Source organism: Patiria miniata, unplaced genomic scaffold (genome assembly GCF_015706575.1).
Source record: "Patiria miniata isolate m_02_andy unplaced genomic scaffold, ASM1570657v1 HiC_scaffold_20, whole genome shotgun sequence".
In the NCBI taxonomy this organism is placed as follows: Eukaryota; Metazoa; Echinodermata; class Asteroidea; order Valvatida; family Asterinidae; genus Patiria; species Patiria miniata.
This window is the reverse complement of record NW_024037059.1, coordinates 16,795,972-16,821,245: the sequence shown is the minus strand read 5'-3', so window position 1 is coordinate 16,821,245 and position 25,274 is coordinate 16,795,972. Positions and strand designations below refer to the sequence as shown.

The 25,274-nt window shown below is 38.9% G+C and overlaps 1 protein-coding gene across 3 annotated transcripts in view; it reads right to left on the bottom strand.

Annotated features, from left to right (window-relative positions):
* Nucleotides 1–25,274, bottom strand: part of LOC119728218 (sodium- and chloride-dependent glycine transporter 1-like) — a 36,238-nt gene that overhangs the window by 6,900 nt on the left and 4,064 nt on the right. The window contains exons 1-6 of one of the 3 annotated variants that reach the window (XM_038200367.1): nucleotides 11,896–12,437; nucleotides 8,448–8,520; nucleotides 7,324–7,495; nucleotides 6,775–6,906; nucleotides 2,428–2,698; nucleotides 1,461–1,593 (exon numbers count right to left, since the gene is read on the bottom strand). In XM_038200367.1, the coding sequence (XP_038056295.1) occupies nucleotides 1,461–1,593; nucleotides 2,428–2,698; nucleotides 6,775–6,906; nucleotides 7,324–7,495; nucleotides 8,448–8,520; nucleotides 11,896–12,392 (1,278 nt within the window). In that variant the 5' untranslated portion in view covers nucleotides 12,393–12,437. Of the gene's footprint in view, nucleotides 1–1,460; nucleotides 1,594–2,427; nucleotides 2,699–6,774; nucleotides 6,907–7,323; nucleotides 7,496–8,447; nucleotides 8,521–8,869; nucleotides 9,052–11,895; nucleotides 12,438–25,274 lie in introns of those variants that run through there. The other 2 variants (XM_038200369.1, XM_038200368.1) reach the window with 2 other exon arrangements.

The window sequence follows — 25,274 nt, the reverse complement described above, 5'->3', positions numbered from 1 at the left end:
GCCTCACCGCCCGTTGATTAAATTACTCTTGCAGTGCTTAAACGCAGCACCCAAGCACGCAGAACAAATCATCTTGATCTATGCTTGAATGCTCACACCTCCAACATGCAGTGAAAGTCACTTTATAGAATCAGGCTGTCTTGCCGATGGTTACTTGATATAATATTGTCTTTTTTACCGGAACATGGCCATACCTGTATACATATCTTTAAATTTTGGCACAAGAACAAATCCAGGGCTGTTTTGTCTCGTTTTTGAAATGGCCTGTAAATTTTGTAAGATAAACACTTCGTGTGCAGGTACATAGCTATTTTTATAAATGAATAATACAAAATACTCTAGTAATTTAGTCAGTGAGAAGAGAGAAAAATTATAAATGCTGTAATTTAATTTTCATCAACGAAGTGAGCAGCACCTTCGTGATAAATTTAATCAAACGAATATTTTTTTGTGAGCGGGTTTTCTTTTTAACAAAACTGGCATTTCTGTGTGCCTACAAGATAATTGAAATATTGTTTATTTGAACAAGGTTTTAAAATTGATTTTTAATAGCGCAATGTCATGGAATTCATTTTGTTATGTCATTCCATGGAAACATGAAAGATTGATGTGCACAGATCATCACTCTTTCACCTACAGAGAAATTTTAATAGAGCGTTTTTTTGCAAACAGCAAGGATTTGTGAAAACAAAAATGTGTTTGGAGCTGTATTAATGCATCAGAGAAATTGCTATTGTACTGTGAATGTGTGTGTTTTTTTTATAAGGGTGATTTATCGTTTAGTTAAAGTGTCTTTTGTCAAGTGAACTTTGTAATGTAATAGCGCCATAAATCTGAGTGAAGCGTCAGATTATAACGTGACCGACTGGTTTAATGATTACATGGCGCGCAAGCCGCCCCTTTTCAAACACACAACCTCCTTAATGGCATTACTTCAAAGCCCTTCTCATCTATTTTTAGTCCATACCGGGGAAAAAGTTGCCCCTGAATAAATATTTGGTTTTGCATTTTAAGCTTGTAGAACAAGTTCGTTACAATTTGTGCCAAGCTTTAGTATTTGCTGGTCGATACCTCTGTGTACAGAGTCTATCAGTGATGTCAAATTGGTAGGTTTTGGTGTTTACTCGGTCAATAAGCCAGTGGAGTGTCATTGGTCCAAGAGGGGCACAGCCCCCTCACCCCCCCCCCACCCACCCCCTCCCCCCCCCCCCAAGAAAGAAAGAAGCAATGTATTCCCTTATTCTCCACACTCCACAACATTCTTGACAATTTTGAGAAAGAAAAACAAACCAACTGTGTAACATTTGAAACAATGAAAGAACCCATAAGTTCACCTCCAGGTTCATAGCCCCCCCCCCCTTTGTGTCCCGTTGAAGATTGGACCAAAGTTCTGTTATTGCAATGATCATAAGTGTATTGCACAATATGCAAAGACAAAGTACAAATCTAGCCTTTAATACCTTTCCTGAGGACTTGACACCCCTGCAGATGCATAGGAAGACAACAACCCAGGATAGAAGAAGACAGAGTGCCATCTGCCACCGGACTGGTCCCAAATCATCTATTCCTTCACTCTTGTCCAATACAATCTTACTGCAATAGAAATGCATACAACTCATTGAGAAGTCGTGATACCAGACTGGAAGTCAAATATATGCAATATTGACAGATGCTTCTGACTGACTTGAACACTATTTCCCCCGTCCGTTTTCCCAGTTTAATTTTTGATCAAGAATGAATCATCAGAACTTTCAATTTGTTCTGCGACCATTTCCTTCCGAGATCTCTTGAAGAATTCTCTTGGATATCAAGCTTTTCTAATTCAATAGGCTACTCTTTTGTCCACTCAGAAAATTTAATGAAATTTTGAAAATCATTTTCTTTTAAGAATCCATTAATCAATTAGTGGTCTCCATAAACAGCTGCCATGAGGCTAGCCTTGACTTTTCAAAGCCGTTCTGAATGTGCCAGCTGGTCTCATGGTAATGAAGAAATCGGAATAAAATTAATCAAATCCTAGCCTGCTGGGATACAAACTCATACAATCTTATTTTAAGGCCCAAAGTGCGTCATTGACACTTTCATACACCTGTATTCTGTGAATTTTGTAACACCATTACTCAATATTTACACTGGTTTCAAAATATCTAGGTTTCCACTTCAGTTATGTAATGTGGAAGTGTGAGCTCAGTGGACATTTTTGGCTGGGGGAAAAAAGTATATTTTTAATTTAAATGGTAGCGTATAAAAGCGGGCTTTCTCTAAACGGTAACTGTTTTATTTGAAAAGGTTAATTTTCAAATGTCAAGACTTTTTAATTTTACTTTTTAAACACAGTTTGTCAGGGTCTTTAAATATTCTGTCGTGGATTTTTGAAGAGTCTGAATCTTTTATTGGAGTAATTTTGGGACTGTTTGTGTTCCTTACTTCCAGTAATCCTCAGCTGGTGTGACTGATCTGTTAGGCATGCTCATATTCATCATCTCCACCATAGTCTGGTTCAACCACGTCCCGTTCAGCATGGTGCCGTTGGGCGGCACTGCATACCCACAGTTGTCGGAGTTCCACGCATTGTCACAGTTACTCCAGGGTAGTTCCAGGGTGAAAGACTTGAAGATGAAGAAAGCCGTCCACGCCATGATGATGTTGTAGTAGATGACCACCATGGCGGATATGATGACCATGGCCCAGCCTATACCTATTGTAAGTAGGACACCCAAAATATTGGTTACAATTTATGATTTCATTAATGAAGTGCATATTTGCTGGTCCCATTCCCTGATTGACTGACTGATTGAATGTCACTTTTGAGATGGGCAGTGCTATCATATTGGGTTCCCCTCCAATGCCAATGCATTGGCTAAATCTAGCCCATTTTGTATACAGATGTATGCAAAGACATCCAACGAATAGCCATTCCGTTGAATACAATTTTGTGGACTGTTGGACCAGCTTTACTAGGTTTGTCTTGTGTTGTTTGTTTCATCAGCACGATCAGAATGAAACCTTGCATAAAAGCCAACGTCATTCCACCATTCCCAGCCAAAATGTCAATTTGTAAATCAGTCCGCTTATCAATAGATCTCCCAATTATTGATAAGAGTACAAAATACTTGGCACCACTCGGCACATGAGTGTCAACACAGACTCATACTTTGTACCCAGCAAGTTAGAAACAGTCGCATTCAATAAATTGTTGGGCTCTTACAATGCCCCTTTCTTACTGTTGTTGACCTTCCTGATATAGGTCATCATAATCAAACTATACAGGAAATGAACTTTTATACAAATATTCAGATTAATGTGCATTTGGCCAAATCCAGTGCTCCTTTATGCCCACAATCCCCAAAATTCTGTTTTAATCAAACGAACAGTCAACAGAGTAAAAATAAAAATCATTAAAGATTGTACATTATGCCAAGTTTTATAAACACATTTGAGAGTTTGCTTGAAAGACTCTGATCATTTTTAAAAGAGGACATTCATTCATCCTGAGATTTATCGACTGCTGTGGGATAACTATCATCCCTATATCCTCATTATTATTTGGAAAATGTGATCAACTCATAATCAGTGCGTCCTCACTTATATGAGGCAAACGACAGCATGAAGAATCCTTCCAATATTACTGTTCCCAAGTAGAGCATGCGGTAGGAAGCCGGGGCAATACCCCTGCAGCTAAAGGAGCTCCAAAATTACTCCTCATTTCACTGTTTCAGAAAGAGCGGACTGATTGTAGTTTTCTGCTTTATTAAACCCAGAGAAATAACACAAGATGACAGATGTGTGTCCCATCATTAATTGGGGAAAGGGAGAATGCATTCCTACATTCACGATTGGAAGAATTCAACCAGAACACTGGTATGAATTAATTGCTTAAAGATGTAGGGTAAAAATGTTCAGAAATTTTTGAAGAAAGTGCACCTAAATTTCTTAGGAGCATTTGATTAATGCCTCTTTTAAACATCTTCAAATGCTTTTTCACAAAAAAAAATAAAAATCTATTACAAATCATGGTTTTTTTTCAAATCATTTCTCAATAGGTGAAGTTACTCAGTTTAAATAATTTATCAGTTTAAAATGTAGCATTTATGCATTTCTTACAAACAATGTAAACTGGTGCTTGCATAAAAACCTGCATAAAATAAATCATGAATTTTTTAACTATTCAAATGTTAATAAAAGCTCTTGATGGTATTAAATTAAATTTGGGAATGAAAAAATTCAATAGCAAGGTTGGCGAGGGGTGATTTTTTAAGAAAGGAAAGAAAATACTCTTGTTTGACTACCAGAGGCACGCTGTGAATGGATAAAAGGCCACCCTCTCTATGAGATACGTGTGAACAATGGAGTCAACTTGTGAGAGTAATTTGTATTCTATAAATATCTTGCATCTTTAATTTTGTACAGCGCTATTGTACTCACAGCACGTGGGAAATTTGGGCAGAATGCCTAATTCATAATTTTGAATGATATCTGACCGAACGCGTTCAACAATAGAGGACTGTATTTCACTTACAACAACACACTTCTTATGTTATTGAACATCAATTGTAAAATTACTCTTTTGGCTTACCCTTTTTTTAAATTTTTTTTTTTTTTAAATGTTGTTCTTTTTGTAACGGGTGAAATATTTTAAGCATATTTAATCAGATCTTTTTTGGCACCCTTTGGTTTTTCCAATTTCTACTTAACGTTTTATATCCCAATAGTTGGTACGTGGGATTGCTTTTTCACAAGTTTTGGATTGTTTTCATGTTCACGCATTTTCCAAGTATTGAAATTATTATTATCTTCATTGTTTTATGTACATGTTCATTTAAAGGGAAGATTTGCAAACATCAAAATACGAAATGATCAAATTATCACGAAATACCTCACTAAATTGTTAGAGATTGACAGTCTAAAGCATCCTGTAAAATCATGGCTCCTGGTGTGCTGACATTTCAAGAAAAATAGTATTTTTCCAACGCTGGTCGGCCGACCAGTGTTGGAAAAAAACTGTTTTTTTTTCTCAAAAACTGCTCCTATTTTTTCATATTTAGTTATTCCGCATTTTCTTTGCAAAAGATTACACACCTGTGAAGGGGTACAAACCTACTAGAGTGATTCTTTGACCTTACAATTTCTCCGTTTCGTTTTAAGTGGGGTCGGGGAACCAGACTACAAGAACATGATTGGTTTTCTTGGTTTTTCCAGCATAAACAAGCCCAAAAGGTGAAACAAGTCAGTTTAACAGTGTTTGCTATAACATACTAATCCTCCAAATCCATTTATTTCTGAAAATTGCAGCAAAAGCTCATGTTGTACATTCTCTTTAAGGACCACTGTGAGAAAATCTATCCTTTGGCCCTGGGTGGGTCAGCCATGGTCAGCCACACATTCCAAGTTTCTGGAAAAGTACAGTAATCAACTCCAGGCAGGAGGCCTGACCGTATGGTCTAGACTGGAGACTTTGTTTCTAGCTCATTATTATTCATTAGATAGACTCTAGCTTTTCTACACTAGTTACTTTGTTTTATCACCCCTAATTAGCTCTGTTTATTTCTGATCCCTGGGTGGTTTGTCCATGAATGTGAGGCACTGGCCAACATCCTGTGGTTTAGATTAGCTTGATTCAGTCTTGTGTTAGCCACTAACAAGAGTACACAGATGTTGTAAAGTCTTGTGATTTTAAGAAGGGATCCTGTGGTTTAGATTAGCTTGATTCAGTCTTGTGTTAGCCACGGACAAGAGCACACGCATGTTGTAAAGTCTTGTGATTTAAAGAAGGTTTTACAGCGCTGGCTGTGCTTTGCTGCCATGCGGCCACTGAGGAATAAAAGCAGTATATTTCCATCTCAAACTTGAAGAGCCTGCTCCCCTGGTCACATTTTGAACTGCCTCATTTTATAAATCACTCTTTTAATCCCATAAACCCAGAGTGTGAAACTGCACTGTAAGGAGTCAAAATCTAACCTCTTAAATAAAAAGCAGGAGGAGAAATCCAACTTCAAGAGGATGAAATTGGAGGTTATAATAGAAAGGGAAATTGACGTCCATGGAAACAATTTCAGTGTTACTAGGACACTTGGAAGAGTTTGACTCCTAGTGACAAGGCACGGCTCCCAAATTAAATTTGGTTCTAAAATCACTCTACCCTGGCTATGATACCCAGCTTGCCGAGAGACACTCATGAAGTCAACGGGATAAACATTAACTTCATTTCCTACAGTCTGTATGACTTAGACACTACTTTGCCTATCACTGAGTCTAATGAAAGACATCATCAAAGGAAACCACTTTTAATTTGACCTTTATTTTCGCAAAAAAAAAAATCATAAAGATTTTGCCAGCCAAGATTGCATTGATTATGTAGGATACAAGAACAATTTTGCAGAAAAATGGATAGGCCTACAGCTTTGCAAAACAGCTAGTTTTGGCCAAAAAATTCTTGGCTTCCACAAGGATCATGCTATAAATTTAGGTCCACTGTTTATTTTCTTGTCCCTGTTACAACTATGGTTTTATAATTATCATATTGAATAGCAAACTACCTAAAAATCATTTGGAGTCGTTCTTTATGATGCTTGAATGGCAGATTACAGAGTAGCAGGGACAGGAAAAATGTCGCATTTTGGACCATAAATTTATGGAATCACTCACAAATCATTGCTTTTTGTTATTATTTACACAAGACTACATCGCAAATTTTCTGACAATCTACAACATTATAACTTTTTTAAATATCATTAAATACATTTTGAATATCCAGGAGGTTAGTAGTCATCATACCTGCAAAGAGGGGACAGGCTCTCCAGATGGTGACCGGCCCCTGACTGGCATACTGACCAAAGGCCGTCTCCAGAAAGAACAGGGGCATGCCAGCCAGAAACAACATCATAATGTAGGGAATCAGAAACACTCCTAACACCGAAGGAAAGAGAATTGAAAAAAAAATGAGTTTTATATTCAGCTTTGGTTTGGTAAGATACAGGGCATTCACTGGCTATCTGCCTCTTGTTATTGGGAAATATACCCCCTGAATTTACCCCCCCCCCCTTTATTCATATAATTGCAACAGTTAACATTTCCAACTTGGAAAATGACACTTCAGATCTCCTATTCCCAATAAGGCCCAAAAATGACTCGCAAATAATAAGGAATTAGAGACAAAATGACCACAGATTTTTTGCAAGTATAGGATTTAAAAGTCAGGATTTTGAGTGCCTATTTGGGAACTGCATCAAGTTCTAATTAATGTTCATTTTCCTGTAATAAACTCTTTTTGTAGGGGAAACAATAAAATTTGATTGAATAGGAAAACTTGAAGTTGCGATTCACCTCCACCATGTCTGTAGCAGAGGTAAGGGAACCTCCAGATGTTACCCAGTCCCACGGCATACCCCACACAGGACAAGATGTAGTCCATCTGACGCCCCCAGTTACCCCTCTCAGCTACTTGGGTCGTGGTGGCTGTGTCCGCTGCAATAACCTCGTAGCCATTTCCATTAGGCTGTGTATTACAAACAAAGATACAAATGTAACAGCAGGAAGTTGGGGGTTCGAGTCCCACCTGAGTGAGCTTGTAGTACACATGGGAGTATCTATATTACAGTACATTTCTTTGTTATGGGTCGTCATTCTATGAGTGCAGGGTCCAAAGTGTGACAATTTTCCTGTCCATGTTACCTTGGTACGTTGTAATTTGCCATTCAAGTGTCATTGAGAACGACTTCAAACCATTTTCTATTTGTTTGGTAGGTAGTTTGCTATTCATAATCACTCTTGGAGGACGACTGCGTTAGGGAGACGACTGCATTGTGTCATGTGTAAAAGTGGACCCTGAATTTATTAAATGAGCCATCTGTACTAGTATTGCTCCCATCAACTGCCTTAGTGCCATTTATTAAATATTAGTCAAAGGTCCTTGAGAATAATTACAAAGAAACTCCAAAGAATCAAAGTAGTGTTGTTAATGTATTCTAACTGGGCAAGGACGTTTGATGAGCAATGGCAATTGTACCAGTTCTGTCTGGAAAAGTTACCGAACACACTTTTATTTTTTATTAAGTATTCGAACACACTATAGTATACTGTAAACGAATATGCTTGTGCTCTACACATGTATAATTTAATACAATAGTGTTGTCATCACAACTACAAAGAATCAAAGTAGGTGTCTCCTGATGACGAACAGAGCATATTGACTGAAAGTGAAACGTCGAGTTAAACCAACATGTTTCTTCTCTGAACCACACAACTCACAAAGAGATATCATTCACATGGTGTTACCGCAAACTCCCATTCAACAGAACTAGTCTGGGAAAAAGTTATCAATCCGAACACATAGTAATACCGTAATAAACGTCTATTACTATTAGGCCTAATGCCTGTGCCGTGAATTGTCGTCGCGTCAGGTACGGTGTAGGCGCTAGGTTACTAACAAAATGATGGTATTTCCTTACCTTCTTTTCCATTTCTTCCGCCTCGTCTGCACCGTTCTCCACAATAATATCCTGGACGTTTGCTCCTCCGTCTCTGTGGAAAACAGACATTATTCTCAAAATTAACGAGCGAAATGTGCAGCTTTAAAATACACTGGCAACACGTGTCGCTGTCAATCACTTCGCCTTTGACAAATTAATTCCAGTCATTGAAAGACTTCGATCACGAATGAGTTCGAACGAAGTCCAAAGTGTTCTTGGGGTTCGGGACCAAGACTACATGTTATTCAAGTTGTTGCCGATGAATGGTATCTTTCTCTTGATCTTTAGACGAAACAGATACTTGTATCGATACGTGCGTATAGTCAAGATTACTTGTACGTGCACAAATTAAATGGCTGACTTAAAAATGAATGGATTTCGCATGCACTATGCGTACGTACATATCATGTATGATAATGTTGGTCACGTGGTGCGGCCGTGATCGATTGGTAAAAAGTTTTGAAGCCTACGCGTACGGCTGTTCCAAGATCCGATTTCAAATGTGACATTTCTGCAAACATTGATCCACCTAGTATGTGGGTAAAAATTACGAAGCTTTAAAAAGAGTAGAGAACACGTAATACCGATGAGTAACCCCCCACCCCCCCTAAAAAAACGCCACTTAATTGAACCTATATAAAAACATTGCCATGGTGTTTTTTCCTGGGAAAAAAAGGCCACACGTCAATCCTGTCCGTATCTTACAAGATACAAAGAAGACGGGCCGCACTATAAGTCGACACAACTTCCCCACAAGTTTGTTGACTTGCTGTGTATCCTCACATTTCCAATTGGAGTGTATGTTGAAGACGATCGATCATTTACACAAGACGTCCTACTTATAACCGCCACCTTTAAGGGGAGGGATCAATGATGAGAGAAGCAGGTGCCTTGTACTTTCATTCCTAAAGTGTTGGGCTCATCCCTGGGAGCCATGCAACCTGTGGCTATGCTTCGCTAATTACCAAGAAATGCACCTGTGGTCTCACCCATAGGTCGGCTTATTAAAAAAAGATCGCATTTGCAGTTAAACATCCATTTCTGACCAAACATTGGTTTACATCTGTGAAAACGGTATTTCAAATGGAATGTCGTCACCTGGTTTTTAGTATTGTTGAACTTTGTAATTTTGGGCTTTGCATCAGTTCATATCATCAGAACTTGCAAACGGCCCCAATTAATGGGCGGCCAAGCATAACATTTTGGGGAAATAAATGTCGAAAAATGAATCACCATGCACGTTTTGCATTTTTGATTATTTAAAGCGAAAGGGTAAATTTTATCTTTCGTTGTAGGTAATTGAAAATTAAATAGTGTTTAAACAATTAAGCAATTAAAATGTTTGCTATAAAAGTGACATTTCAGAACTTACTTACAAAAATACAGACGACTTACCAAACGCAAATTGTTATTAAATATTTAATGGACGTCTTCTACCGAAGTGTATATTGTAAATCGCTCTCTTTTTAACGCAGTAACAACAATAAATGCGAAGTTGGCACAGAGCCAAAGGAGAAATAAAAAAATTAAACAAAAACCAGATTTCCCCCCAGAAATCTCCCAGCTTTGCACAATGGCCCATTTCCCCTGCAGACTTGGGTCTCTTAACCATGGAAACATCATTCAAATATACATAAAACTGGGTCACAGTGAAGATGCTGTAATTCTTTTTTACTGTATCCGCGGCGATCATCAATGCAAAATATGACTCGCATTTTGAAAAAAAAGGATACTCGGTGTTTTAACGGCACACGATAATTTCCGACCGACTTTTTTTCTGCAAGCGCAAACGACATGCGCTGATTCTACTCCAGACTGATACACTTTCTACTTTCGTGTAAATTATGTTTATTGATTCTGTTTTGCATGTTCTTTTAGTGTATCGGCACGTATAAATGGTTGAAATATAATGATTGCAAACTTGTTGTTATTTTTGCATCCAATTTGCTTCCTGTAAAACCTTGATACTTGCCTCTTTTAAATTCTAATTGCCTCTTTTTCATTAAGTTCGAATATTACACCTTATTCTGTCGAAAGCAGATGCTACATACGGGGTAGCAGCTCAACAGATCAGCATGCCTCTCCGTTAGTCCGCGTTAGTTAGTTAGTTAGTTAGTTAGTTAGTAACAAACGTTGACATTGTCTATTACGCCTATACATTTTTTGACCGATTTCAACCAAATTTTGTCAAAAGTATCAGTAGCCCAGCCCCAACATGTCACATGACCAAACTGGGGTAAAAAAACTTGATTTGTTTTTACTCAGAACACCACTACCGGAAATTACATAGCACATTGGCCAAAACATACACATGACCGGGGTAGCGACGACAGACGCCGATTACCGGTTGCAGTTGCAAAAATAAGGAAAACGTTCGTTATAAATCTACTTGCCTCAAGCAAAAGATGACTTATCTTTAAAAGTTAAAGGGAAGATACAATATTTGCAAACATCACAAAACGAAATGATCAAATTATCACAAAGTACCATACTGCATTGTTAGGGAATGACAGTCTAAAGCATCCTGTAAAATCATGGCTCCTGGTGTGCTGACATTTTCAAGAAAAATGACATTTTTCCAACGCTGGTCGGCCGACCAGCGTTGGAGAAAACTGTTTTTTTTTTTTAACTGTTCCTAATTTTTCATAATTAGTTATTCCGCGTTTTCTTTGCAATTGATTACACAACTGTGAAGGGGTTCAAGCCTGCTAGACCGATTCTCTGACCTTACAATTCCCCAAAGTCTATAAATTCTCCATGTCATCTTAAGTGGGGTCAGGGAACCGAACTACAAGAACATGATTGGTTTTCTTGGTTTTTCCAGCATCTACGAGCCCAAAACGTGAAACAAGTCATTTTAACAATATTTGTTTTAACGTACTAATCCTCCAAATCCATTTATTTCTGAAAATTGCAGCAAAAGCAAATGTTGTACTTTCCCTTTAACTACACTATATCCGTTGGTTCTTGCATAACACGTTCTTGTGTAAAACAAATCGTCTCCATTCAGTCCCTGATAATAATGTTCAGGTACGCAAATAAATCGACATTGTCTGAAACTTCTGACATGATTCTATACAGAATTGAATTTGAAATAACTTGGAGAAGCAAGGGTGGACAATAAGGTCAAGATGGTCATCTGAATCTAGTGTCTGCAAACTGTTTTTTTTTGGGGGGGGGATTTAAAAATAGGTGTTTCACAGCTTTGTTTGCGGCGTCTGCTAGATTGTGGGCTTCCCTCCTTCAGCAAAATTCCTCGCCATCTTGTGTACATGGTGGTACAAACCATTACACCGAGTATACTCTTTGAGAATGTTCTTTGCTGCTAATTGAGGTCTAGGGATACAGGAAGAAAACAACAGAGCCCGAGAAAATGATGTTGTTATTTTCTGGTTAGATCATCTCCTCAATGCAGCCCAACACTTACTCTTGTTTCTCCTTCTTCAACCTCTCCTGTCTCACTGCAGTAAGATGCACCATCAGGCTAGCGTGTCCTCGCTTCAACCCGCTAGCCATCAGGTCCTCCTTGCTAGCAAGACTCAAGGTCTGCATACTCTCATACCCGTTGGATTCCAGCTGATCCGCGTGCTCCATCATACCCGATTTGTCCAGGAGGCTTTCCACCGACCCGCTAAGGGTGGATTGCCCACGAGCTTGGTCGGGCTCCTCCATCGTTGGCTGCATGCTGACGTCCCCTACATCCCTCGGAGGTTGGTCCTCATCACAGACTTCCTGGAAAGCTTCGTTATTTGCTCCTTCCATGGCTGGACTGTCTCCCTTCTTTTCCTTCAAACTTCCAACTCGATCTTCAACTACCTCCTCTCTAACAGCCAAGCCTGTATTTTCAGATCTTTCCTCTTGCTCATGGATCGCTTTCTCTGCTTCTTCAGCCACTAACTGCACATCCTCCGCTTTCCCGCTCATCTTGCAAATGTCTTCGTATAACCTAAATACAATCCTCCTTATTTATTGTCATCGACAAAACTTCTCGGCAAAACTTTTCCCAGGTCTCCTCATCAATTTTAAATGATGGCTGCAAAGGAGTTCTTTTGTTCCCGAAGTTGACACAAGAGCTTTTGGTTGGTTTCCTCCATGTTGGAACAATAAATAAATTGTACTTGTATGGGATTTGTCCCGATATACGTCAAACAAGGAATCGATAATTGCTAAGTGATTGTCGAGTGTTTCGAAGGAAAGCATTGTAAACGGCAAAGATGGTGTCGAGTAATCGATTTTCTTCATTTCATCTCGATCACTTGAGCATCTTCGAAGGACATCTATTTACAATTTAATAGTAACACTAATCGGGTCACAAACATTCGGTTCCTCCTTGAATGTAAGGGTAAGGTGTTTGAGAGGACGTTTATGTTCAAGACAGTCACTTTAAGGATAAATCAATCGCCACATCTCATCCCACAGTATTACTGGCACATTTACTAGGCATAAACGCGTGCCCTAAGTAACAAAAACTGGTTTTCAGTCGACCTTTTTTCTTTTTGAAGTTATGGTGGAAGCAATAACACCAAATATCAGGCGGGTTAACGAAGAAGCCCTTAGCGGTTCAGCCCCGCTATAACAAGCAACTTGGCCTGGTGTTCCTGATGCATCGGAAAGCATGACATGAGAGATCCTCTTCGTATAAAAGATTCAATCTTTCTCCTCTTCTTCTTGACAATTCAATAAGATGTTTGCTTTGCCTCCAGTGATAGCTGATAGCTTTCCGCTCCTTGAGGAAAGACAGCTTCTCAGGCATCGGTTCTTGATTTGATTTCATGTAAGGTAGGAGCATCATGCTCCCATGGCCATGCCATAAATCATCCTCATGAATGTCCCATCGGATGCTCTGGTTTCTTCACGCACACAAAAGACAAATCTCAGGGTTACGAGAGGGTGTGGATTGGGCTATTATTTCCACTTTAGGGCAGTATTGCTATCGAGGCACTGACCTCGGATTAACTTATTTTTACGGAAAGTCATTATTTACTCGTCCTGTATTTTTTTTTAACAATCATGTATACAATTCACCAGAAAATTAGCCAACGCGGGCCGAATTCAAACCGTTCTTGTATCACACGGATCATTGTTCTCCCAGCTATTGATCGTTTTGATGAATTATTTTCTGTGTTTTTGAGCACAACAATTTTTACATTTGCCTCAATATTAACAACATTTTTGCTTACCCCCCCCCCCCCCCCACACACACCGAAAAAGCTTCCTTAGCAGTTTCTAATGCCAATTTTAAATTCAATTATTTTGAGCGAAGGGTCCAGTTGAGGTATTATGTAAATTTAAATAGAAAAAAAAGAATTGAAAATAGACCATCACTGAGTTTTGAAAGAATAATTTGAGATTCATCAAACAGCCGTAATAGCATAGAGTTACAGAAGCTGGTCGCTACAGTACTGTCTTGAGGCGTCGTGCACTCAAGCCCAGCAAACCGAATACCTGGGCAAATGGACGTGTTGGGTTCATCACAAACCCGAAAAATACACATTCTTGCAAACAAGGATTGTGTTTTCTCTATTAAGTGCATGGAGACGGTGATGGGCAAGAAACTGTAGAAGGAGTGAGGGTGACGATGACGTCATCAATGATGGAATGCGTCTCATGAATAAGCGAAACAAACATACGGTCGTTAACATTCAATATTATGGCTTGTAAGAAAAGGATATGTCAATATAAGGTGGCAACATTTCTTTTCAACATGTTGTGTTTTTTTTCTAAACTAGCATTAAATTAAAAAAAGGTATAATATTAACATTTCATAGCTGTGTGCCCTGTCCAAGGAAATATCGATGTTGTCACAATGTGGTTTTGATTTTGCAATTGTTTTGTGGAATATGTCAAAATCCCTTGCCTCTTAGACTTGTTGACGCCTTGCTTAAACCCTACGGTGTCAAGATAATCATATTAACCTTACACACTGTTAGCATTATCAACGGTCACACAGTCCCCGCTTCGCTAGTCAATTACAAAGATAATACATCAACATCATCATCACTCCATGAATAAAAAGAAAACCCATCCTCCCAAGTCTGTTTCAACCGTCTTTTTTTCCTCTCTCTCTGAGATTCCTGACACCCGTGAAAAATTAAGCAGTGTCCGGGTCCTCACCGTGCGCGCGTGCTGGGTCCGTGTGCCGTTTGAAGATGCGACGCCCCCGGGGGAAGAGAGCGACTAATGAGAACAAACATGAGAAAGCAAGGCGGGCGCGAGTAACTTCATTACCCGCCACGTCACTATATGTCGCTTTCCGCAGGCTGGTTTTAAGCAACCAACATAAAAAAGGGCCAAAAAGTAAATCAAGATTTGATTTAACACCCGATGAGGCATATGTTAGATGCTAACAAGTGTCAAGGGAGTTTATCTACATGAAACGAGCGCGGCTTGTGACGAGAAACAATACTAGTGGAATATGTATACACATTTCAGGCTTCTTTTTTCTCCATTTCTAGAATATTTCATGTTGCGCGCTGGTTTACTTTTCGCACCTTAAGCGTTCTATACGGAGAGGTCGTAATTTAATTCCAATACACCTCGCGGTCAACTTGCATCCTCAAGATACAGCTAGGATGTTATTTATTCTGTGATCACTGCGTTACATCTTGTGTCGCCAGGCAATACGGAGGCGGTTTTTGTTTTCTTAAGTCGTTGGAGGTTGGCGGTCCCACCTATATACCACGCCTACTGCTGTAGGTAACTGGTTTTGCGCTTTGCAAAGCAATACATGTTGTCGGAATCATAATGTATAACCTCGGATAAAATTGTTTTACAGTGATATGTGAGATAATACAGGTTATCAACAGGTTCAACAGGTGCAAGTAGGATGAGACAATAATGATGATAATCGTAATAAAACGACTGATAAGAGGTTCAGTGTCGCCTTGAAGTTACACAGGCATACTTTGAGGGCACTATAAGTTAAACAGATTCATATACTGAGACAATGAGACATCAAATACCTGTACTTCCAGCTGGTGTCACTTGAGCAATGTTCTTCTTTATTCCCCTTCCTGCAAACTGAAATTTAATTTCTCGTTCACTCTCATTTTAAAGCCAGCACACGGGAGATTTAAAGTGCTGAAATGCTGATCAGACTACCAAGAAGAATAACAACAAAACCGCAATTCCCTTTGATAAGTTGTATCCTTGATGCTCATCAAACACAATGGCAGAATTCTGTTTTCCCGCATATCTATCCACCCACCTACTTGTTTCCCCACATCCATCCATTCATCCATGTACCAATGAATCCTCAAACAGCCTTGCACTTACTGCACTCCCAATCCATCAATTAACCCTTTCCTTCGAAATCATTTCCCCTTCTCTGAGTAGCGGTCCCCCAAAGCAGCGCGACTTTTCCCCCCTCCTTTCAATTTATTTTGCCCGGGTCTGCACGCAGATTTAACTGCTGATTAAAATGCACACGCACCGATAAATTTAGCGCTGTAACCGCAGATTCTCCATGTACAACTCTTGGAATTCGTTTTCTACGTCTTTTCTTTTCCATCCGAGTGCGCCAAACTTGAACTTGTATAATATGAGTCAAGTTGCTGGTCTTTTCCCCAAACTGAATGAAAACTAATAATGCCGGTTGATACTTTGCACGAATGCGAGAACATTAGCGGCGGAACTGAGGTCACCTTTTGCAAATTATCAGCAAGAATATCTGCTGTGACGTCATATATTCGCGTATAAATCGGCCTTAAGGCGAAGGTTGAAGGCGAGGGTTGAGGTGGTGTTGGCATGTGATGGTAAAGTAGTGGTGATGGCCACGCATAATAATGGGAATGATTGGTTGGCACGTGTGGTGACGTCACGGAACGAAGGTGACGTCACGGTGATAACGATGACGTATTTTGTGACTACCATAGCTCTATGAAAACGAATGTGTCCATTTGCACCTGGGTGGGGAGAAGCAATGAGTGACAAATTCAGTGCTTTGCCCAAGGGCACACGCACCGTAACCTCAGGGCGAAATAACAAGAATTACTTTGGTCCATACACTTCTCTTTTTTTCGCCATAACTAATTGCAATGGTACCTCACCAGTTTTCCTCTCATACCTAAACGGAGAAGTTTCAACAGTTCGTACAATGTAGCCATGAATCATTCCTTGTTAGCTTAGAGCAAAAGTTTTTGTTCCAGTGATCACGTTTTGTATTGTACTAGTCTGTTGTAGCAATAACTAGAAAGCACTCAGAGAGCGCAAACCTCCGCCAAGGCTGAACAATTCCCCGCCATTTTGTCAGTACCACCCAAAAGAAATACTCGCATATCCACTGGACTTCCATATTTTATTGCACATTTAAAATGTCATCAGGATTGCTCATATTCTGAATTTATCGAAAAATAACAATGTTGGCCGCTTTTCGCTAATCTGTCCTGGTATGTTGTTACGCCGTGTTATGCGGCCTGTGGGCTGTGCAGCTCAGCTACCGGACAAAGGCCGCTGTGCAGTCATGCATGTAGGCCGGTAAAGTGAGGCATGATCCCGGCGTCAAGGGGTTAATGTGGAGTTCTGGGTAATAGCTGGCGTCCATAGTAGATCAATTCTTTGAACCATAACAAACAAGATGTGGGTAGATGCCTTCGTTAATTTTGACCCTAAATATACCTAATTTGCATAAGTCATTAATCCCTGCCGTGTAATATATTTGTTCCACATATTTGGATATATTTTGTTTTTTTATTTTTGAAAATTGTATTTTGGTGATTCTACTTACACATCCTGATTTCAATAACATGTTCTAAAGCATATAAGTGACTATTATTATGAGTACATTATTATGAGTAACGATCCAAAATGGCTACTATTATACCCCAAAGTTTCACGCATTTACCTTGTCTCCAGATATAGTCCAAGTAGTCTTGCCAAACAGCAGTATATGAGCCTCAAATTCACCAAGTTGCTTACTGGCACAGTTACCCTATATTAAAACCTTTTGGAAAAGGATGCGAACAATGATAACGTTGTGATATTTAGCCCAGCAAACAGAAACGGGAAAACGAGGTGTCTGTTAATTGACCTTATTAGTGAAGGGTTGCCTAACGTGGGAGACTTGAAAAAGTTTTTAAGGAAATTCCCAAAATTATTAGAAGAAAATTAATGGAAAGAAAACAAACTGACATTGACATAATTATTGGAAGCATTTTTTTTTTTTTTTGGGGGGGGGATTTCCTTGAACGTATTCAAGTCTCCCACGTTAGGTGACCCTTCGCCTAACTTAAGCCCAGTTTACGGACAACCAACCCGTTTTCCCGGCTTTGTTTGCTGAGCTAAATATCATTATGGTATTATTGTTCACATGATTTTTCTATAAAATTTAAATAGGGCAACTGTGCAAATAAGCAACCTGATGAGTTTGATTCTCATCAATACTGAGGTTTGGCAAGACTACTTGATGATATGGAGACAAGGTAAATGCGCGCAATTTTGGGGGTATAATAGTAGCCATTTTGGATCGTTGCTATGTCCTCATATTTATTCAGTCATTTATATGCTGAAGAAAATGTTATTTAAGTAAGGGTGTGTTAGTAGAATCACTAAAATAAACTTTTCAATAAATTTAAAATAAAGAATATACCCTTAATATGGGAATAAATATATTACCCGGCAGGGATTAACAACTTACGCAAATTAGGTATATATAGGGTCAAAATTAACGATGGCGTCCACCCATATATTGTTTGTTATGGTTCAAAGAATTGATCTACCATGGACGCCAGCTATTACCAAAAAAAAAGCCGTCCAAAGTGAAATATTTCTCTTTGGTTGGTCCACTATATTGCCACCGCTTTGTTTGCGGTTTTTGAGGGGCGGGGGTTGCGCAGGATGAGCACACCTTTTACGCAAGCATCATCCTTCACTCAGGCACCCACTGATCAGATATTACGGGTTGACCGTAAACACGACAAGGGCTTCATCAAAAGTGACGATTCAACCCCCAAATCAAACCTGACAATCTCGTCCGTAACAGCCACGTCCAAGAAACAATTACTTGTTGGCCACAAAACAAATCAGACAATAAATAGGTAGGAAAGGCCTTTTTATAGCAGGCAGCAAGACCTAGGGGGAAATACTGATGTAGATTTCCGCCCGAGGATGAATGAAGCGGCGAACTCTTTGAAACGAACTGGAAGTGACGTAGGCAGCTGGATATGACGTCACTGATTTGGAGGAACCCACTTATTAATTGGTTGAAGTTCGGATTTAATTTAAATACAAAATTCCAACCATGTTCTCCAAAGATGATTTGACCTTCGCATATAAAAATGGTAATATGCATCGTATAATATTTCACCTCCAGTGCACTTTTTGTCGGTTGTGTATGTAAATGATAAATAAAACAGAGGGTCAAGATCGACATATCGAACTAGCCGTTGATAAACCCTAATAAAGTAGAAAATCAAACACAGTACATGCACATCCAAAATGATTAATGTTAAGGCGGCATTGTTAATCGACTTTTTCCAGTATAATGCACTCTCTTCTCAGTGTAGAATACACATTGAGGGTCGCTGTATAGGCATGCTATAACCAAGTGTCAAATATCATAAGTAGGGTTATTTGTTCTGCTTCTCAATGCACAGCCACCGTGATATTCCTAATAAGAGGAGGAGGGTAGCCTTAATTGGTTTCTGTTAAAGGGAAAATACAACATTTGCAACTCATCAAGAAACGAAATGATCAAATTATCACAAAATACCTCACTGGATTGTTAGAGACTTGCATTCTAAAGCATCAATTAAACTCGTGGCTCCCGGTGTGCTGACATTTTCAAGAAAAACTGTATTTTGCCAACGCTGGTTGGCCGACCAGTGTTGGAGAAAACTGGCTATTTTTCAAAAACTGTTCTTAATTGTCCATATTTAGTTATTCTGAATATTCTTTGCAATTGATTACACACCTGTGAAGGGTACAAGCCCGCTAGACTGCATGATTCTCTGACCTAACAATTCCCCAAAGTGTATTAATTGCTCCGTTTCATCTTAAGTTGGGTCAGGGAACCAGACTACAAGAACATGATAGGTTTTCTTTGTTTTTCTAGCATCTACAAGCCCAAAACGTGAAACAAATCAGTTTAACAATATTTTCTATAACATACTAATCCTCCAAATCCATTTATTTCTGAAAATTCGGAAGCAAAAGCAAATGTTGTACATACGAAAAACTCTGGATTATCAGAAACAAAACGGTGATTGTTTGCTTTACGTCTGGATCATGTTGTGATGAAATTAGGGTCTGAAACCAGACTGGAAGATGTGACGTCATGTCATATTTTGAAACGCTCATGTGATGACTTAAAGAGATGTATACTGAATATAAAATATACAATATCTCTTAAAACCACGCATGCGCAAAACTTTAATTTGTTTAGCCTGGACACAAAGTCATGTTCTTTGTTTGTATTTAAAGGTAGTACCCTTACTGTAGTCCACACATTTTTACCACTTTTTAGGCAATTGCAAAACTAAAAAAAGTTGGGCTGAAATTATAGCCTCGAAAGTCGCAATGAACTCAATAAATGATTACATTTAGACTTCAAATTAATAAAGTCAACTTTTAAGTCCACTTGTGATTTCCGCTGTCCTGTCTGTTTATAGGGAATGAACAACGCATGCGTGACGTACTTCCACCAGTGACTCTGCTCCACGAGCGAGGAGGGTATGGTGGTGGCTGACCCGGGTGAGGCCCGAGAATGACGTCAGAGCCAATCGAACGGCACGGGGCTGACCCGTGTCGACCCAGGTGAGCTAAACGAACGCAGGCAACATGTAGAGCCAGTTGACTGTAAACAAAAAAAACAATAGTCTTGTATGATCAACGACTGTTTACTGATGCAGTTCTAATACAACTTGATCTTCAGTGGGAGTATATTTGCATATACAGACAAGGTGTGGAACTCAAGATCTATTGTAGTCGTAGCCTAATAATGACAGAGGGGATCCCTGACGTCTAGCGTGATTTCACATACTGCATTGACGAAAGACTGGTCTGATGCATTATAGCCAATATCGAAGACACTTGATATGTCATTTCCGAAACGGCTGAGAAGATATCACTCCGTTTTCACTGATGACACCAATAGTTGCACAAGGTGGATTGAATATCGAATTTAATTGGACTGTTGTGTGCTTGGCACAACACAACATGCATCACAGTTCTCCTCTATGGATGTGAGACATGGGGAATCTCCAAAGACATGGAAAGCAAAATCAATGCTTTTGCCAGATCTTGCTACCGCATTTTTCTGAGCATCAAGCCAATGCCACCATCTGTGACCAACTCAAACCCTCTTGTGGAGCATGTACGAACTCGGCAGCTCAAGTTCCTTGGGCACACGATCAACCTGTAGAATTGTATACCCTTTATTGTATACCCTTTATACACCATCCCATGGGAAAAAGAGACCAGGAAGACAGCGCACATCATACCTAACTTATACATTCAATGCTTGCTTGGAGATAGTGGTGGCATGCGGCGACCAGACCAAATCGCAACACTTGCCCTAGCATTGGAAGAAGCTTGTAGTCGACTGCTCCGCAGCCGAAGGATGATGATGATGTGCTTGTCCTTTGTAAGAGTGGTGTTATAAAACACGGACACCGAATTTGAAAGAAAAACTGTTTGAATTTAGGTCTAAATTTTGAAACTTGACCCTTCTTGAAAATTTTTTCCCATGCATTATACTTAGACCTATTTGTAATTAACATAAGACAAATGTTGCAAGAAAGGCTAAATATTCGTTAGTTGAACAATAGTATGGGGTTATCAATAAAATGTCGATACGGTTAACAGTGTAGCTTTGCCCCAAGAAAATTCACCCATTAAATTTGGACTATTATTATGCAGCTGTATAATAACATTTTAAATCTTCTCGTTCTGGTGATCACATTATTTCGCCCGCGTCCTTCCGGTCTCGCTGTAGTCTTTCAGTTTAACCCCATTTTTCTTGCCGCATAAATCCTGTCAAAGTGGTTGCATTGTTCAGTGATTTCGCCCACACGAGATATTTTTAAAGTCATAGCAGTGGAGAATTTTTTTTCTGTAGCAACTGACGCCGTACATCGGAAAATTAATTAAGATCTGGGTCAGCAAAACACCAAGACATGATGGAAATTGTGTGTCCGTTGGGGGCGTATTTATTGAAGACTCCGAATCGACGATAGAGCCTTTTTGGTTGTTGTCAGTCACCCACGCGTTTTACACCTTCAGACAGATCAACACCAACAAGTTTAGGTCACGTCAGTGGACCGGTGTTAAAAGTTTATATTTTGTTGTAATAGCGACTGAAATTAAGTCCTCCATTTGTTTTTATAAGTTGTTATATACTATTTACAAGCGACTTTATTTCAAAATTGGACCTAATCATGATAGTTTTGCCACTAGTAAAAGAACCCCTTTTCGTTGATTACTTAATATTCAATGAATGACTTGTTGAGTGGTCGGGCACAACCCGACCACTCTCTGTTTTTGTTCTGATAAATCTTTTTTTTTTTTTTCCGGACAATACTTCTCCGCGGCTTTTCTCCTAAACGGTTCATGATATGAACTTGTAACTTTCAATATATCGACCCTCATCCCAAAAGGTGCATATTACTCTGGCGTCATGATGACGTCATCGGGTGTCAAATTACAAGGGATTTCAGCTGAAAAAGTGATCAATTACTTTCACCTATAACTCTTGAACAAAATAATCAATGATGTTTGTATTCCGTAATCGGATAGACCATGAAATGATTAACATTTTTTGTCGTGTACGTAAACTCGCTTGACCTTTACTTCCGGGTCTACCGGAAGGTCAAAGTTAGGTGAATTTAAAATGAAGACTTTAGCCTGAAATCAAAACAAAGCAGAATTTCTTCCAAAAGGTTTACGGTATGGCCCAGAAACCTAATGTGAACTTGTACCATGCTACGAAGATGTTATACATTTTGTTACGTCACCATGACGTCATCAGGGATTACATTACAAGCGATTTCAGGGCAAATTTTGACAAAATAGTTTGCGCTATATCTTTGGAACTAAATAGAGTATTGTGTTCGTTTTTTCGTGAGGTTGTAGACTATGCCGTGAGAACATTTCTTGTTCCCGGACACAAAACTGCTTGACCTTCACTTCCGGTATTACCGGAAGTGCAATGAAAACCGAATGTAATTCAAAAGCGGAAGCATTTTACTACACACATATAAATTATGATAGTGTTTAGTGAGGAATGCCAGACAAAAAAAGGTGTGATGACGTCATCTTTCGAAAGGGCGCCCCCTAGCGGCACATAATACAGTGTTTTCTCTTTCTAATTTAAAAACCATCCGTTCAAATTTTACCAAATCGCTCCTTGATATTCTTTGATTAACCAAAAATAACTTGGCAAGGTTTCAAATTCATGACGTCATCAGACCGGAAGTTACTTCTGTGAGAATTTGAAAACGACCATAAGTTCTAAAATCTGATTCATCGTATATCTTCGTAGCCCAAGTTACGATATCCATTACAATGTTCACTTTTTGCTGCCAAATACTGTGACGTCATCAAACCAGAAGTTAGTTGTTACGAATAAATACACGTATATTTGTCATACTTTCATACGTCATTTAAACTTCACAATGAACATTTATCCACTCAGAACTAAATCAGTATTCACTTCCCGGTTTTGAATAATGACGTCATCAAGCCAGAAATAACTTGTGTACATAGAATATTTACTGAATTTTACCACCAAATAATTGATTGTACTGGAAAGGATTTAATTTCGTGATCCTTTGTTCAAATATTCATAACTTAACACGGCAGTGTTTATAGAAAAATCACATTGTGAGTAAAATGAGTTTTTTCTTAACTACACAAAAACAAAGGAATGTCCACACTACGTCTCGTAAACATGTGTGGTTGTACGTAAATATTTCGTAAAAGTGTCCTCGGCACTTTTGTTTTATTTTTTAATATGAAAGGACTTGTTGAGTAAGTAACCAAAATAGAGCTTAATTTTTTTTTGGCCCGTTGCCATGGTAACAGGCCATTTTGTGTTTTGGGCATTTTTCGCCAGTTTGGGGGCTTCAAAAACTGTTTTTTAACTTATTTTAAAAAAATCACCCCGCCAAAATGCAAAGTTATATCACAAAATCAACTATATCATTCCAAAGTATCATCCTCGCCCTTGAGAAAAACAAAATGTTTTAAATGTCACCCTTGTGCTATTTTTTAGAACACGCGTAAAACATGTATTTAGAACTTGCAAAATTGTAATTTTTACCCTATTTTTGTCCCTCAAAAAGTCAACTTGCCAGGATTCTCAGAATATTTTCCTTCTGGATTTGATCAGAGCCAACATTGGTCTTTCAATATCTGGTGAGAGAAGTTTTTGGGAATCGTCCCTCGCTAGTTTTCCTCTCATACCTTAAATGCAGACAATTACTCTTTCGTGCCATTCTTTCGTTATGGAGCAGACTTTTATTAGCCCATGCAAAGACAAAGAAAAACATTAAAAATTCATTTATTTTTAGGCGTTAAGCGTATGTTGCATAAAACTCCAAACTCCATACTGAAGTCTACCGATACGGTTTTTATTTTTGAGCTGCCATATTTTTTGATGTGCAGCTCCAGACACATAAAAAAACTAGACCATGTCTTCCGTGTTTTATGTAGGCCTATGTCTGCCGAGTCAGCAACAAAGTTCATATAGTCTAAGAGTAAACAGCGATCAAATTGATAAACATTTCTTTTCGTGTACGTGAACTCGCTTGACCTTTACTTCCGGGTCTACCGGAAGGTCAAAGGTGAATTCAAAATGAAGACGTTAGCCAGAAATAACTTGTATGTGTACACAGAATGTTTACTAAAATTTATCACACCGTTAAAGATGCATTTTTTAAAACCAAATAATTGATTGTACTGGAAAGGATTTAATTTCGTGATCCTTTGTTCTTACATAAACATATTCATAACTCAACTCGACAGTGTTTAATGAAGAAATTGCCTGCCCGACCACTCTGCGTTTGTAACAACAAACGCGAACCTCTAGTTTCATTTGATTTTGCTCTATATACTCCACACAAAGCATTCGTTTAATAGTACTGCCTTTGGCTCTTTCCGAAAATTAAATACGAATGCTTTAATTCATTTCAGCTGCAAATATATCACTGATGTTGTTCATAAGAGCATGCCTGCTGTCAAGTGACATGTTCGTATGACATGTTTGGATTAGGTTCGACTTGGCACTTGCATAAACCACGGTAAACATCAAAATGATGCGGTTTGCTCCAAACCAGCTCAGCCCGGGTGCAAGTATGTACAACGATGCATCCTCCATCTGACGATATTACACCTGACACAGACCATAACCTGATCAATTTCTCTCTTCTTTTCGCGCCCAAATTTAATCTGACGCCAACAAAGCGAGGAGAACCGACGGTTGATTCTTGTTGTGTTTGAGATCGGCGCAAAATGCAAGCGGTCCGTTTAAAAATAGAGCTTCCACACCAAGCATTCGTTCCTTGGGTAATTTCATTATATGCCTCTCTGCCAATTAACGGAACGCTATAGAAAGAAATCAAAAGTAGTTTTCCCCGGACTCAAGCAAATAAAAACTGTTTGGAGTAAAAAAATTATGATTTGCAAAGAAAATTTGAATTATTTAACATTTAAAAAATGTCATCGTTGTTAAATGTAGTACACTTGACATTTCCCGTGTATTGTCGTGTTACTGACGTTTATATTTGCTGTCGCATGATCAAAGAAATGTCATGTAGTTTGTTTTGTCCTTTGCAGTCATATTACAACGGGACGGTGGATCGACGTGCCTGC